Source organism: Bombyx mori, chromosome 18 (assembly GCF_030269925.1).
Source record: "Bombyx mori chromosome 18, ASM3026992v2".
Lineage (NCBI taxonomy): Eukaryota > Metazoa > Arthropoda > Insecta > Lepidoptera > Bombycidae > Bombyx > Bombyx mori.
Genome location: NC_085124.1, coordinates 298726 through 313180, shown reverse-complemented (window position 1 = coordinate 313180; position 14455 = coordinate 298726). Strand labels below are relative to the sequence as shown.

The 14455-nt window shown below is 42.9% G+C and overlaps 2 protein-coding genes across 4 annotated transcripts; one reads left to right on the top strand and one right to left on the bottom strand.

Annotated features, from left to right (window-relative positions):
* Positions 1 to 731: 731 nt before the first annotated feature.
* LOC119628335 (collagenase) lies at positions 732 to 5669 on the bottom strand. 3 transcript variants are annotated; one of them, XM_062673550.1, is made up of 6 exons: positions 5512 to 5669; positions 2318 to 2612; positions 1536 to 1803; positions 1353 to 1442; positions 1036 to 1232; positions 732 to 897 (listed from the first exon to the last, which is right to left on the bottom strand). In XM_062673550.1, the coding sequence occupies exons 2-6, from the start codon at positions 2558 to 2560 to the stop codon at positions 793 to 795; spliced, it is 903 nt and encodes a 300-aa protein (XP_062529534.1). In that variant the 5' UTR covers positions 2561 to 2612; positions 5512 to 5669; the 3' UTR covers positions 732 to 792. The 3 variants fall into 3 exon arrangements, with proteins under 3 accessions (XP_062529534.1, XP_062529536.1, XP_062529535.1); XM_062673552.1 differs by having other exon boundaries at positions 5558 to 5669; XM_062673551.1 differs by having other exon boundaries at positions 5545 to 5650.
* An 833-nt stretch (positions 5670 to 6502) lies between these two features.
* On the top strand, positions 6503 to 12884 carry LOC101740143 (collagenase). Its single transcript, XM_004927633.3, has 6 exons — positions 6503 to 6777; positions 11129 to 11390; positions 11826 to 12093; positions 12182 to 12271; positions 12396 to 12592; positions 12726 to 12884. Exons 1-6 carry the CDS (start codon positions 6755 to 6757, stop codon positions 12828 to 12830), a joined length of 945 nt encoding a protein of 314 aa, XP_004927690.3. The 5' UTR covers positions 6503 to 6754; the 3' UTR covers positions 12831 to 12884.
* Positions 12885 to 14455: the final 1571 nt, after the last annotated feature.

Here is a 14455-nt window from a genome sequence, read left to right as displayed (position 1 = left end):
GTTGTTTTATTATGTGCACTGGTCGCGAAAACTTAAAAATATACTATAAAAATATATATTACACAAAAACGTAACGCTAATAAAATAATAAGTAATGTATAGATACTAACAAACATACATTTCCAAAACATAAAAAGTAAACAACTAAACTTTTACTTTAATTCATTAATAAATTATTTTAGTGTTAAGCGCGACTCCCTTACCTCCTGTAGTAAATAGAAATCGGCATTTCAAGAAGCAAAAATAAATAAAGCAAAACGATGTTAGTTCTCAGAGCAATTAAGGGAAAAGTTACTTTATTTGTTGCACCTTAAGATTGATTTAACATTAAAAGTTGTTTAAAATATGCCTTTTTATTGGTAAGTGACAGGAGTAATTTATTGCTTTGCTCGTTTTATGTGACGAATGATCGTAAGTATTAGATAATGTTTTGGAGATTTGTGACTTTATTACTAGGTGCCATAGTTGTTATTAGTTTGAAAGTAAAAGTGTTTCAAAACTTTTTTCTCCGTTTGTTAGTAAACGAATGTTGCTATATAAGTATATATTCACGCGGACAGTTTTTGCTTTAATTTTGTACGTATCCCTTTATCTAGTTACTATTGTTGATCGAAGCCAAAACACAATAAAGTATGATGATATTTCTTACAGTTATTGTTTAATTTTTTATTGAGTGCTTATCTAAATTTCCAAAAGAGGATGAGATTGAGGAATACGAAAATAAAGAAAGGTTTTTTTGTAAATGAAATTATTTTATTATTAAAGAATCATTCAGCATTCGTCAGTCGTCATTTAAATTCTAGCCCGGATCCAGGAGTTGAAAGATGTGACTCTAGCGAAGCCGGCAGGGTAGCCTCTCTGGCAGCCTCTGTCTGATCCGAACGACGTGATACCGATCTGGAAAGTACAAGAAACAAATGGGAAATGTAGGGAGTCATAAAAGGCTATCCTAATAAATAAACAAATAAACAAAAAACAGAGAATCTATAGGCAACCAGTTAAAGCAGTAAAGTTAAACAAAACTAGTGTACTGACCAGCTGACGGCCTCCGCCGCTGCCGATGGAGAGAGGGCCGCCGGAGTCTCCGCTGCAGGTGCTGCGACCGTTAGCGCCGGAAACACAGAGGGTGGAGCCAATGATCACAGAGTTTCCGTACGTGCGGGCGCAGACGGCGTTGGTGATGACCTGGAGGCTCACTTGGCGTTTTTGTTGGTTGTTGGCTCCCGAAGCAGCTGGAATAGTCAATGAATTTTATCAGCACTCTCTCATGGTGCCTTCTAGTCGCGGAGTCAATGCAGAATACAAAATGGAAGCATTAATTAATTTTTTTTTCAGACATGATAAATACTAACCATCGGAGGTCCTCCCGAAGCCGGCAGCCCAGGCCCAAGTACCAGCAAAGTTGTTGTTTCCACTGGCTAGGTTGATGCGCTGGATGTTGTCTGTAATGAGGTGAAGTAGACAGAATCACATTACAGGTGTAGGAACTCTAAAATAATCAATAATTTAAACAAAGCACAGATAATGGTACTGACTGTTGAAGCCAACATGGTTGTGGTTGATGATGGCGACGTCGTTGTTGAGGTTGTTCATGTTGTAGCTGCCGTGCAGGTGGACACTGGAGGTGGTGACCCTGGTGCCGCCGGAGAAGATGTTAGCTGTACCAAAAGCGAGGGTGAACTGACGAGCCTGGGCGTTCCTGGTTCTCCAGCAGTGAGCCGCGGTCACGGAGCGGGTGTTGGTCAGTAAGGAAGCTCCGCAGATGGAAGTTCTGCCATTCGTGAGTGCGATCACAAGTCCAGCCTATGATATGAGAAAAATAAGAAAAATTAAGTATTTTGATGCGATTTGATGATGATGATAAGAATAACATTGTACATTTCAAGGAACAATATACAATTTAGTTGATCTTTTAGAGAAGTGCGCTAACGGCCGGAGAGTCCCAGCAGGAGGGTACACGTCGCCGACTCTCCTCTGAACTAACACAGTTATGGATCCGGCGATAGACACGTGGACACAGCGCACTGAGTATCTCGCCGGATCTTCCGAGTGGGACGCGATTCCGATCCGGTGATAGACTCTGTGAAGCACTGCTCTTGCTAGGACTGGTGTTAGTGAATTCTATCAACTTAAGCCTGTGAGCTCACCCACTCGTCCGCGGGAAGTTGGAACAGCCCCTTAGGCTACCGGTGATTAGGTACAAAAATAGTAATAATAATAATAATTAAATGGCTAATATGCTATGTTTCGATCGAAATTTGAATGAAAGTTTGAAATCGGTAGGATTAGTGCGTATTGGATAGCAGTAGGTACTTACAAGATGGGGGTGAGCACCAGCGTTGGCGGCAGAACCACCCACAATCCTGGTACCGTCGAAGTCAGCGGCTTCCTCGGCGCGTCTAAGACTCTCAGCCCGGGGGATACCGATCTTGTTGTGGTAGTCAAGTTCGATGGCCTCTTCTGCCACGACCACGGCCGCCAACGCCATCAGTACTGCTGCGAAGACCTTCATGGCTACTACCAGTTTACAGGTTCCCTCGAGTAGAATGTTGTCAGTCATCACTTCGGTGTCTTTTATAGTTGCAAATATAGTATCTTATCTCAACAAAAGTCTCATTTCAAAATTTAATTAATAAATTTTACATGTAAATCATGATAAAATTAAATTGCGAAAATAATCCCCATCATTCATAAAAATTAAATCATCATAGATAATAAATTGACGAGATCTTGTTTGTGTGTCAACAATATACCAACGGGCGGGCCCCGCGTGTCGTGTGAATTAGCCGCAGCGCGGTAGGCAACCTCGAATCCACGAGGTACGTGGACCTCAAGGTCACTCTATCATACTCCATCCCCGCTGCTCCCAATCCCACTCCTTCTATTTCATACGCGGCTAAAGCCGCTATTCAACCCTCCTTCCGACCTACTCCTGCTCCTGCTCCGAAACCGATCACTCCTCCCCCGGGCCCGAGGGGTCGCACCAACGAAGATCTCAAACGCCACACGCCTATATTGGTGGAGGCTCTCCCTAATTGGACTAGCCATATGGCTGCCATTACGGAGCGCCTTGGCCGGGCTCCGTCAGTGCGACTCTACGGATCCGGTTTTCGATTCCTGCCGTCATCCGTCGAGGAGTGGAGGGTGGTCCAGGCGTACCTGTCGGGGGCCTCCGCAGCTGACAGTGCCATTAAATGGTACTGTTATGCGCTGACGGAGGGCATCCCCACTAAGGTAGTGATCCGGGGCCTCCCTGCCGACACGGATGCGGCAGTGATCACGCAGGCTGTAAAAGAGCTTGGATTCCCGGCGCGTTACGCCCGGTGTATCGAGGCCAGGAGAGGGAGGCCGGGCTGCATATTTTACGTAGCTCTCGACCACCTCTCCAAGGTCGACCTCGCCCGCCTGTACGCAGTCAATGAACTGCTGTACTTGCTGGTGGTGTCAGTTGAGGATTGGCGTTCTGGAAGAGGGCCTGCGCAGTGTCATCGCTGCCAGGCCTTCGGCCATGCCTCCACCAACTGCCACCGAGCGGTCGGCTGCGTACGATGTGCAGGAGAGCACGTGGTAGCGGACTGCCCGAGGCCGAGGGAGGGCCCATTTACCTGTGCCAACTGCGGCAAGGACCACGCAGCCGTCGACAGACGGTGCGCGATCTATCGCAGAAAGGTCAGGTCGATGGGACTAACCGTACCCCCTCCAATGCCACCGGTGCCTAGACCAAGGAACACCCCAGCTCCAATTCCCATACCTACTGTGTCACTTCCAACTACCTCTAAGGGTAAGGGTACAGGTTGTGCGCCGCCTCTACGCGGGGGTGGTGCGATCGATGGCCCTGTACGGTGCACCTGTATCGGCTGAGTCGCGCAACCGGGCCACTATGGCTCGGTTCCTGCGCCGGCCGCAGCGCACCGTTGCCATCAGGGTCATCCGCGGATATCGCACCGTCTCCTTCGAGGCGGCGTGTGTGTTGGCGGGGACGCCGCCATGTGAGCTGGAGGCGAAGTCGCTTGCTGCCGACTATCGGTGGCGCAGCGAGCTTCGTGTTCGGGGCGTGGCGCGTCTCCCCGAAAGTGAGCTGCGGGCGCGGAAGGCCCATTCTCGGCGGTCCGTGCTCGAGTCGTGGTCGAGGCGATTGGCCAACCCCACGTGGGGGCTACGGACCGTCGAGGCGGTTTACCCAGTCTTTGATGACTGGGTGAATCGTGGCGAAGGACGTCTCACCTTTCTTTTTTTTTTTTTTTTTTTTTATTGCTTGCTTGGATGGACGAGCTCACAGCCCACCTGATGTTAAGTGGTTACTGGAGCCCATAGACATCTAAAACGTAAATGCGCCACCCACCTCGAGATATAAGTTCTAAGGTCTCAGTATAGTTACAACGGCTACCCCACCCTTCGAACCGAAACGCATTACTGCTTCACGGCGGAAATAGGCGGGGTGGTGGTACCTACCCGTGCGGACTCCCAAGAGGTCCTACCACCAGTGATTACGCAATTTATAATTTTGCGGGTTTGATTTTTATTACACGATGTTATTCCTTCACCGTGGAAGTCAATCGTGAACATTTGTTGAGTACGTATTTCATTAGAAAAATTGGTACCCGCCTGCGGGATTCGAACACCGGTGCATCGTTTCGTCTGGTGCAGGTGCTGACCGGGCACGGATGCTTCGGGAAGTACCTGCGCCGGATAGGGGCTGAGCCGACGACGAGGTGTCACCATTGTGGACACGACCTGGACACGGCGGAGCATACGCTCGCTGTCTGCCCCGCTTGGGAGGGGCAGCGCCGTGTCCTGGTCGCAAAGATAGGACTTGACTTGTCGCTGCCTGGCGTCGTGGCGTCGATGCTTGGCAGCGATGAGTCATGGAAGGCTATGCTCGACTTCTGCGAGTGCACCATCTCGCAGAAGGAGGCGGCGGGGCGTGTGAGGCAAAGCTCTCCTCACTACGCAGAAACCCGCCGCCGCCGAGCAGGGGGTCGGGACCGGGGTCGTATCCGTGACCTGGCCCCCTAAGAGCTAGGCTTTGTGCGGGGAGAGACCCAGACGTGGGGTGGCGTGCTTTGCACGCTCACCCGCAGTAGGAAGCCGGGTGATGGTAGACCGCGTTCCCCCGACCGCTCTGGGGGAAGGTGTAACGCGGCGTCATCAAGGCGAGCTCTCGGCCCCCTGAACGAGGGAGCCGGTGGTCGTGTCGCTGGCGGCCGCCGGTTCGGCGTCCGTGGGACGGTGGGATGGATGTAATGTGCTCTGCGTCAACCCTGTCCCGCCGTTTCAATAGCCCCGACTGGGCTCCGGCCCGGTCCGAGGTAGGGCGCCGGTTGTGAGCGGCAGGAGTTTTTAGTGAGGTTCAACTCCCACATACCCCACCTGCCGCGCGGGTGGGGATCCGGCGATTTTCTCCTGTGAAAAAAAAAAAAAAAAGGGTAAGGGAAAGTCTTCCCTTCCTCTGCCGAGTGACTACCGAGAGGCACCCATGGGCCGGTCGGTGGTGCCCGACCCTCTACTTACAGAGACATAAACTTAGTGTCCCAATAAACATACTTTAACAACTAACTGGATCATGAATAAATCTTGAAACATTTGGTAAGGGCCGTAATTCACACGACACGCCGGGCCCGCCCGTTGGTAAATTGTTGACACACAAACAAGGTCTCGTCAATTTACTATCTATGATGATTTTATGAGTAGTGGGGATTATTAATTTAATTTTATCATCATTTACGTGTTAAATTTATTAATTAATTTTTGAAACGATACTTTTGATGAGATAAGATACTATTGTTCGACATGCCTGCTGAGTTTCTTGCCAGTTCTTCTCAGGACGGAGGCTAATTTTTGTGAATTGGCGATAGTTCTTTTTGTATGTACTTTCATTTTTGTTGAATAAAAAATTTTGATTGATTGATTGATTGCATCCGTACCTAAGGCTTCCAGGATGATCAAAGCTTGTTCACGGAGTCCCAAAGTAAGCGTCGTCATAGCCTGTGACTTGCTCCAGCCGTTTGTTTTCATAACCGCCTCAAACTGGATCCTGTAGGCTGACCACGAGGTTGTTCCACCGAATGGCGGAACTTTGAACCCCCGCATGGAAGGAACAGCAGTAACTGAGGCTGAAGTTACTGTTCCTGTTTTCATGTCTTCCAGGGTCTTCCAATCCGGCTCTCGTGCTGAGAAACACGCTCCTCGTTCTGTTGGACCTGCTCTTTTATCTCCGTCAGGTCTTTGCCGAAAGTGTCTTTTAGATCCTTTATCAGAAGCATGAAGTCGTCGTGGCGTAAAGAAAAAGACTTCCGGCACATTCGTCTCTAGCGATGCACTGGTGTTCGAATCCCGCAGGCGGGTACCAATTTTTCTAATGAAATAATAGTAATAGAATAATAATAATGATAAATAAAATTCCACCAAAGTACAACTAAAAACTGTATTCAACACTTAGAACACTTAAAACACTTTACAATCACTTTAAAAATCTCAATTCGCTTCTTCTGTTTCGCTTCAGGTGATCCGTTCGCTGTTTCGCTTTGAGTAGCTCCGATTACTAACTGATTGCGTGCCATCCCTGCAGCGCTTTTATAGCCGAGACGAAATCCCTAGAATCGTCGAGAATATTCCACAAAGTCTAGTATTGTGTGTTTCCGCTATCTGACAATAGATGGTTCTAGATGCTACTAGATCCTTCGATATTTCCTCGACTATTCGGCGATAGATAGCGTTACTCTTACCGGCGTAACAATACTTTAACAAGTGGCCCATGAATAAACCTTCAAACATTCGGTAAGGGCCGTAAATGCTTAGATCAGGCGGATAATTCACACGACACGCCGGGCCCGCCCGGACACAAACAAGGTCTCATCAATTTACTATTTATGATGATTTCGCACCATTGGTAGAAGAAAGTCGCAAGTACAATTACTTCAATATTTTTTTATTTCATCATTCGATAAAGGATATTATGACACATAATATGCTCAACAAGTTTGAAGAAAATATCCAAAAAAATGACGGAGATATCGCAAATTTTGCGAAATGCTAAAAAATTTTTAAAATGATTTGCCTTATTATTTACGTAATATTTGTTATATTTGGTCATTTCTGAAATTTTGCCCTATCAACAAAAGCTTATTGTTACTTATACACAATTTTATTGAAATATAAGTGCATAAATGAACTTGCCACTTTTAACACGATATTTGATGAAGATGTGAGTTTTTTTTTTTTTTTTTTTTTTTTTTATTGCTTAGATGGGTGGACGAGCTCACAGCCCACCTGGTGTTAAGTGGTTACTGGAGCCCATAGACATCTACAACGTAAATGCGCCACCCACCATGAGATATAAGTTCTAAGGTCTCAGTATAGTTACAACGGCTACCCCACCCTTCGAACCGAAACGCATTACTGCTTCACGGCGGAAATAGGCGGGTGGTGGTACCTACCCGTGCGGACTCCCAAGAGGTCCTACCACCAGTGCGCAAGTTCAGTTACGTGTTTTTTGTACGTGACCTTTTGCGAATCATTCATACGTAATATTATTATAAGCTCGCTTCTTCTACGATTAATTTCGATAGATTTTAATTTTTATATGCAAATACCTAATTTTATACTGTATATTTTAAAAGTAATTTCGTAACGTAATTATAATTAAAAACAAAAACATTAGTATACCAGTTGGATAAACTACACTACATACACTGCACACTACATACACTGCACACTACATACACTGCACACTACATACTTACTTATTTCTTGTGAAATTTGATTATACAACGATTTGTATCACGAAGTTTCTTGTTTGGTTTTAAATCTATCACGCGCGAGAGTGGTACATGGGCACCAGCTGAATAGTTCTCACGAGCATGCCGCTACCTAGTTAACTATCATTTTTCTAAACGTATGTGTACCATTTTAAATACGCGAATGTGTACCATTTTCTTACGCGAAGTTGAATACGATACTTCTGCAAACTGTACTGCAGAAGTAAAGTTACGGATATTATTGAAAGAAAACGCAAATGACTTGATGCACATGCGCATGCATGACATGTCAATGAGTTTTACTGAAGATGGTATGAAATTAAAAAAAAACCCAAAGGAATGTTTTTCTTGTTATGATGATGGACCATAAACTAGTTTAAGTAATACAGTACAGAACAGTGGAACTAGACAATGTGTATTAGCAACTTTGTCGGAACTTTTATACAGAATCAACCAAAGAATTATTTACGCCTGAAAGCTGCTTGCTCTACACCTATACCTCGAACAAAAGAAACAATCGCATAATGCAAATGTTTTAGAATTAACGGAAGAGAAAGTCAGTGCAAAAGAAAACCCTATTGAAACTGCCAATGATATAAATTTCATCGCATCGTAGTTTACAGAATATATAAACAATGTTAAACGACGACAGAAGCTTTACCCATAACAATAATGAAATAGCAGTGTAAATAATTTAAAAAAAAATGCGAGATGAAAGTTCCTTGCTTAGTGGGTGGGCCCTAAAATCCTTGGGCCCGCGGTCTGCTCACAACACCATGCAGATCGTTGAGTCTCACATACCCCGCGCGCCCCTTTTGCGCGGGGACCTCGTAGGAGGTTCGGCCCTCTATCCGAAAAAAAAAAAAAAAAAGGTGAAGAAGTAAAATATTCAAACATTTTGGTAAATCACATACCGTTAGTGGATACAGGAAAAGAGAGAAGGGACAAGTTACGGGAGATCCATGTACATGAAATAAAAAGTGTAACGAATAAATAGATAAATTTGAAAGGATTGTTATTTTCAACTATTATTGGTGTTTGGGAAATTCTGAGCGTCAGTAGAACTACATTTTATGATAAGATTTGTAAAACCTAAGCCTAAACGTATGACACTTGTAGATTCGAAAAGACTGATAGCATCGATTTTCGAATCCCAAAAAGTTTAAATACTGAAAACGTAGTAACTATTTGCAATAGATTTACAGACTTTGGATATAAATGATAAAATTGTCTACACAGTGCTTGATGAATAAGAGATGGAGTCAGTGAAAGATTTGCGAGGATATCATTCTGACCGGCCTAAAAAAGTAGATGATTTAAATAAAAAGCTTTATTGATCATATTAATCAATTTCCGAGAAACTCAAAGGGAAAACTTGGACGAAAAGCTTACTTATGCTAAAAGTGTTTATGTCTAAATTGGATAAAAGATCAACAACTTTGTCAAAATGTTAAGCCAGCAACACTATAACAACAGACCCTTGCCTTATTTTCAACACAAAATTCAACATCGGATTCTTCTACCCTAAAATATATTTATGCGTTACATGAAGGTGTAGGAACAAGCGGATGATAAAAAGAAAAAAGCAATTGAAATACGAATACGAGAATTATTTAAAGGACAAAAAAAAACGGGATATAAAAAACACAGAAAAAGAAAAAGCTAATTCAAAAGAGAAAACCAGTAGCAAGCTTGATTTAGAAAAAATTTTTAGCCCACCTCAATCGGAGGTCGGAGTTTTTCGCAAGAAAGAAGAAGTATAAAATTTCACTGTTGATCATATTTTAACTAAAGGTGGTTATTGCTATATGCGGCTTGCTCAAATTGCGAAAGGGGAAGCCAATGAAATAGATGTCTATGGTTTTTTTTTTAAATGAACCATCAGGGGGTATCAGGGAAATATCGTTCTATTCGGAGAATGGTTCAGGAGAAAACCGAAACTATTTTATTTTTGCACTATATACCTATCTACATATTGATCTAATATGTCGCAAGTAGAAACTATCCACGGCTTATAAAAAAAATCTCATTCTCAGAATGAAGGAGACTCGATGCAGCATGTAGAAACAAAAAAAAAACAAGTTTATTATGTACCAGACGAAAAGCACTCAATTGTTCGCAATGTCAAAGTAAATACAAAGAAGTATATATTGTCAAACACATGACACAAGAGGATTTCTTTAACTATAAGCGATTAGTTGAACTTGCTAAACATCATCTCAGAGGATACCGCTGGCAACAAAGTTTTGTGTTATAAAATGAAACAATTATTTGCCGATCTTCAAAATCCTGTAATTATTAATTCGAAATATGACTTTTATGAAGAAGAACCTAATACCAAATTATAATTACCAATGCAATAGCGTTAATACCAATGCAAATTACAGAAAGTGAAGGCAGAACAGAAAGGCTCAGAGTGAAAGTAACCAAGTATTATCAGTACTAACGCGGTTACACAATGGTCTATTTCCAATTTCTAGAAATTTCTATAGAGACTTGATAAGTCTTTGTAACGGCAATAATATACGATGGCATTATCATGGTTTTTATAAAAGATTACGTCTTGAGAATTTTACTGACTAATTTACTTTTAAACATTATTATAAAGTCCTTTTGTTTGATAAAGCTAGTTGATTTCATTTAGTATGTTCATATTATCAATTTAAATTTAATTACTACCTTAAGCATTCAATTTTCACATAATAATAGCAAACAAATATTGTTGTAGTAAAAAATTACGACTTATTAAATATATTTTAACATTTTTTGTCAGAGTAGAATAAGTAAGTTGTTGGTAATACAGACATATTTATTTAATAATTAAACTTGTAATAAAAACATAAATTTATTTACTATGATTATTTCTATTTTAATTCTTCCGGAACAAAGGCGTATTTTATTATACACATACATAGGTTAGGTCAATTTTGTCGGCAAGAAATACGTAAGTAAAATTACGAAGATATGACCCGTGTGAACGCCGTAGCAACAAAGCGGTTACTTTACTTATTCCTAAAAGTCATAATATCATGACGGGGATTAAAGACGTAACAGATTAATTCAAATTATTTCTAAATCTACTCAATATTGTTTTAAATCAATTACAGACAGCAGACAGAGATGCAGCTTAATTTTATCCATAAAGTCTCTTATGAACATTTTCATCTATGATTTAGCATTTCTTAACAAAACAGTATTTTTACGTTCCTGTAAAGTTCGAGTTTTTCACTTGCGTCCTTTTTCCACGAATGGTGCGATTTTATGAACGGCGGGGATTATTTTCGAAATTTAATTTTATCATCATTTACATGTCAAAATTAATTAAATTTTGAAATGAGACTGTTGTTGAGATAAGATACTATTTTTGCAAGTATAAAAGATACCGAAGCGATGACTGACAACATTCTACTCGAGGGAACCTGTAAACTGGTAGTAGCCATGAAGGTCTTCGCAGCAGTACTGATGGCGTTGGCGGCCGTGGTCGTGGCAGAAGAGGCCATCGAACTTGACTACCACAACAAGATCGGTATCCCCCGGGCCGAGAGTCTTAGACGCGCCGAGGAAGCCGCTGACTTCGACGGTACCAGGATTGTGGGTGGTTCTGCCGCCAACGCTGGTGCTCACCCCCATCTTGTAAGTACCTACTGCTATCCAATACGCACTAATCCTACCGATTTCAAACTTTCATTCAAATTTCGATCGAAACATAGCATATTAGCCATTTAATTATTATTATTATTACTATTTTTCTACCTAATCACCGGTAGCCTAAGGGGCTGTTCCAACTTCCCGCGGACGGGTGGGTGAGCTCACAGGCTTAAGTTGATAGAATTCACTAACACCAGTCCTAGCAAGAGCAGTGTTTCACAGAGTCTATCACCGGATCGGAATCGCGTCCCACTGAGAAGATCTGGCGAGATACTCAGTGCGCTGTGTCCACGTGTCTATCGCCGGATCCATAACTGTGTTAGTCCAGAGGAGAGTCGGTGACGTGTACCCTCCTGCTGGGACTCTCCGGCTGTTAGCGCACTTCTCTAACAGATTTTTCTTATTTTTCTCATATCGTAGGCTGGACTTGTGATCGCACTGACGAATGGCAGAACTTCCATCTGCGGAGCTTCCTTACTGACCAACACCCGCTCCGTGACCGCCGCTCATTGCTGGAGGACCAGGAGAGCCCAGGCTCGTCAGTTCACCCTCGCTCTTGGCACAGCTAACATCTTCTCCGGAGGCACCAGGGTCACCACCTCCAATGTCCAGATGCACGGCAGCTACAACATGGACACCCTCCACAACGACGTCGCCATCATCAACCACAACCATGTTGGCTTCACCAGTCAGTACCATTATTTGTTTAATTATAATCAATCATTTTAGAGTTCCTACACCTCTAATGTGATTCTGTCTACTTCACCTCATTACAGACAACATCCAGCGCATCAACCTAGCCAGTGGAAGCAACAACTTTGCTGGTACTTGGGCCTGGGCTGCCGGCTTCGGAAGGACCTCCGATGGTTAGTATTTATCATTACTGAAAAAAAAAACAAATAGTTAATGCTCTCATTTTGTATTCTGCGTTGACTCCGCGACTAGAAGGCGCCATGAGAGAGTGCTGATAAAATTCATTGACCATTCCAGCTGCTTCGGGAGCCAACAACCAACAAAAACGCCAAGTGAGCCTCCAGGTCATTACCAACGCCGTCTGCGCCCGCACGTTTGGAAACAATGTGATCATTGCCTCCACCCTCTGTGTTGACGGCTCTAACGGTCGCAGCACCTGCAGCGGAGACTCCGGCGGCCCTCTCACCATCGGCAGCGGCGGAAGCCGTCAACTGGTCAGTACAGTATTTTTGTTTAATTTTACTGCTTTAACTGGTTGCCTATAGATTCTCTGTTTGCTTATTTATTAGGCTAAATGCTACCTTTTATGACTCACTACATTTCCCATTTGTTTCTTGTACTTTCCAGATCGGTATCACATCGTTCGGATCAGCTCAAGGTTGCCAGAGAGGCCACCCTGCCGGCTTCGCCAGAGTCACATCCTTCAACTCCTGGATCCGGGCTAGAATTTAACTGACGAATGACCAATGATTCAATAATAAAATAATTTCATTAACAAAAAAAAAACTTTTTTTTCGTATTTCTCAATCTCATCCACTGTAGGAAACTTGGATACAAATCCTAGTCTTGGCATAGCAGTCGTGGCTGTCGATGGACAGGGTTCCGTGTCGTCGCAACTGGGATAAGCACTCAATAAACATTAAAAAATAAAACAGTGTTGATTCACGCCACTGTGCTCCAACTGCTCAGAGTGTAGGTATTTCTTTTTTTTGCTACTCGATAGCTTAATGTTAAGCAGTATATTATGAAAGTAGCATGTAAGCAGGCAGGTTTACTAGTCCTATTGAGTAAACTGAAGATCTTCGATCGCCTAGGTACCGTCTCGGTCCTGTCAGTCGAGTAACTTTACCGAAGCGAGCACCTCGAATGTCCTTTGTACAAGCGAGGGTGAGACTTAACAGCTCAAGGGCAGCTGCTTCATGCATCTACTACTGCTAAGGAGACGCGGCGAGAAGCTCAGCGGGCTGATTGATGTATGGGTTAGGGCGCACCTCGAACTTTATGGCGAGTTTGACGAGTGCGGGCATCGGGGCTCTTATGCCTGTTCTTAATGCTAAAGGTGCAGGCGTCTAATGATCGGATGGATCCGTAAGGACGTGTTTAGGGTATCGACGGTGACTAGCTCCTGCGTGAGCCGGGGTAGAGGAGTAGTCAGCGGTGACCACGATTAGGCGATTTTCATGACGAAACTCCATAATGAAGTAGGGGGTACCGTTCCGACGTTGACTTCAGGTGTCTTGAGATGGATTCGAAGCCCAAGTCGTCGTGACCTGAGCTATTGATTGGCAAGAGCGTGCGAGAGATCGGAGTGTAAGATTCCTTCGCCTAATGTGAGAGAAAATTCCCTTTGATTTTCCCCTTTAGTACGGCAGTGCTGGTTTAATTAATATCGATTCGCCATTTTCGGAATTACTGTCCGAGGGTGACGGTATTTCTTTTCAACTCGTGTAGTAATGTGAATTTTATTAAAAAACGTCATAAATAACCAAAGAAAGAGAATTCCGAGAGCTGGGACTTTTTTATCGGAAATTTCCTCTTTTATAATTCAATTTCTATTTCCTTGTTTATACTTGTCTTTCTATTGTATTTTAAATTTACACTTATTATTTTACATTCTGTTTCTTTCATTGCAATTTTTCTTTAGCTTTTCATTGCATTGCCTAATTCTTTTTATATATCTTATTACATTACATTTTCCAAAATTTGCCTTTTTATTACCTCATATCTTCAATATTTCCATTTTACTTACAATACTTAAGCGGTGATTATCATAATATCTTTATCTATTCTAATGTTAACATTGGAATAGATAAAGATATTATGATAATCATATCGGCTGTCCAATTTCAAAACCTAGTATCTGACAAATTTAAAAAAAGTGTGTTTTTGCATTTTTCGACCCCTTGTAGACCATTGTAGAAGACCATCTTGTAGACAAAAACCCCCAAAAATTTGTAAAAAACGAAGTTACACAAAGTCGGAAACCTAGTATCTACAGTAAAGGTTTTCAAAATGCAAAAATTACAAGATTAGAACATAGTATATAACATCAACCATTTTAAAAACCTAATAAGTGC

Excerpts from the sequence above, each read along its gene's own strand:
- LOC101740143 (XM_004927633.3), top strand. The coding sequence starts at position 6,755 with ATGAATAAACCTTCAAACATTCG. Across the intron at positions 6,778-11,128 it reads AATAAACCTTCAAACATTCG|TATAAAAGATACCGAAGCGA; the intron begins GTAAGGGCCGTA and ends TATTTTTGCAAG. Across the intron at positions 12,272-12,395 it reads CTTCGGAAGGACCTCCGATG|CTGCTTCGGGAGCCAACAAC; the intron begins GTTAGTATTTAT and ends TGACCATTCCAG.
- LOC119628335 (XM_062673550.1), bottom strand. The coding sequence starts at position 2,560 with ATGACTGACAACATTCTACTCGAGGGAACCTGTAAACTGGTAGTAGCC. Across the intron at positions 1,443-1,535 it reads CAACCATGTTGGCTTCAACA|ACAACATCCAGCGCATCAAC; the intron begins GTCAGTACCATT and ends ACCTCATTACAG. Across the intron at positions 1,233-1,352 it reads CTTCGGGAGGACCTCCGATG|CTGCTTCGGGAGCCAACAAC; the intron begins GTTAGTATTTAT and ends TGACTATTCCAG.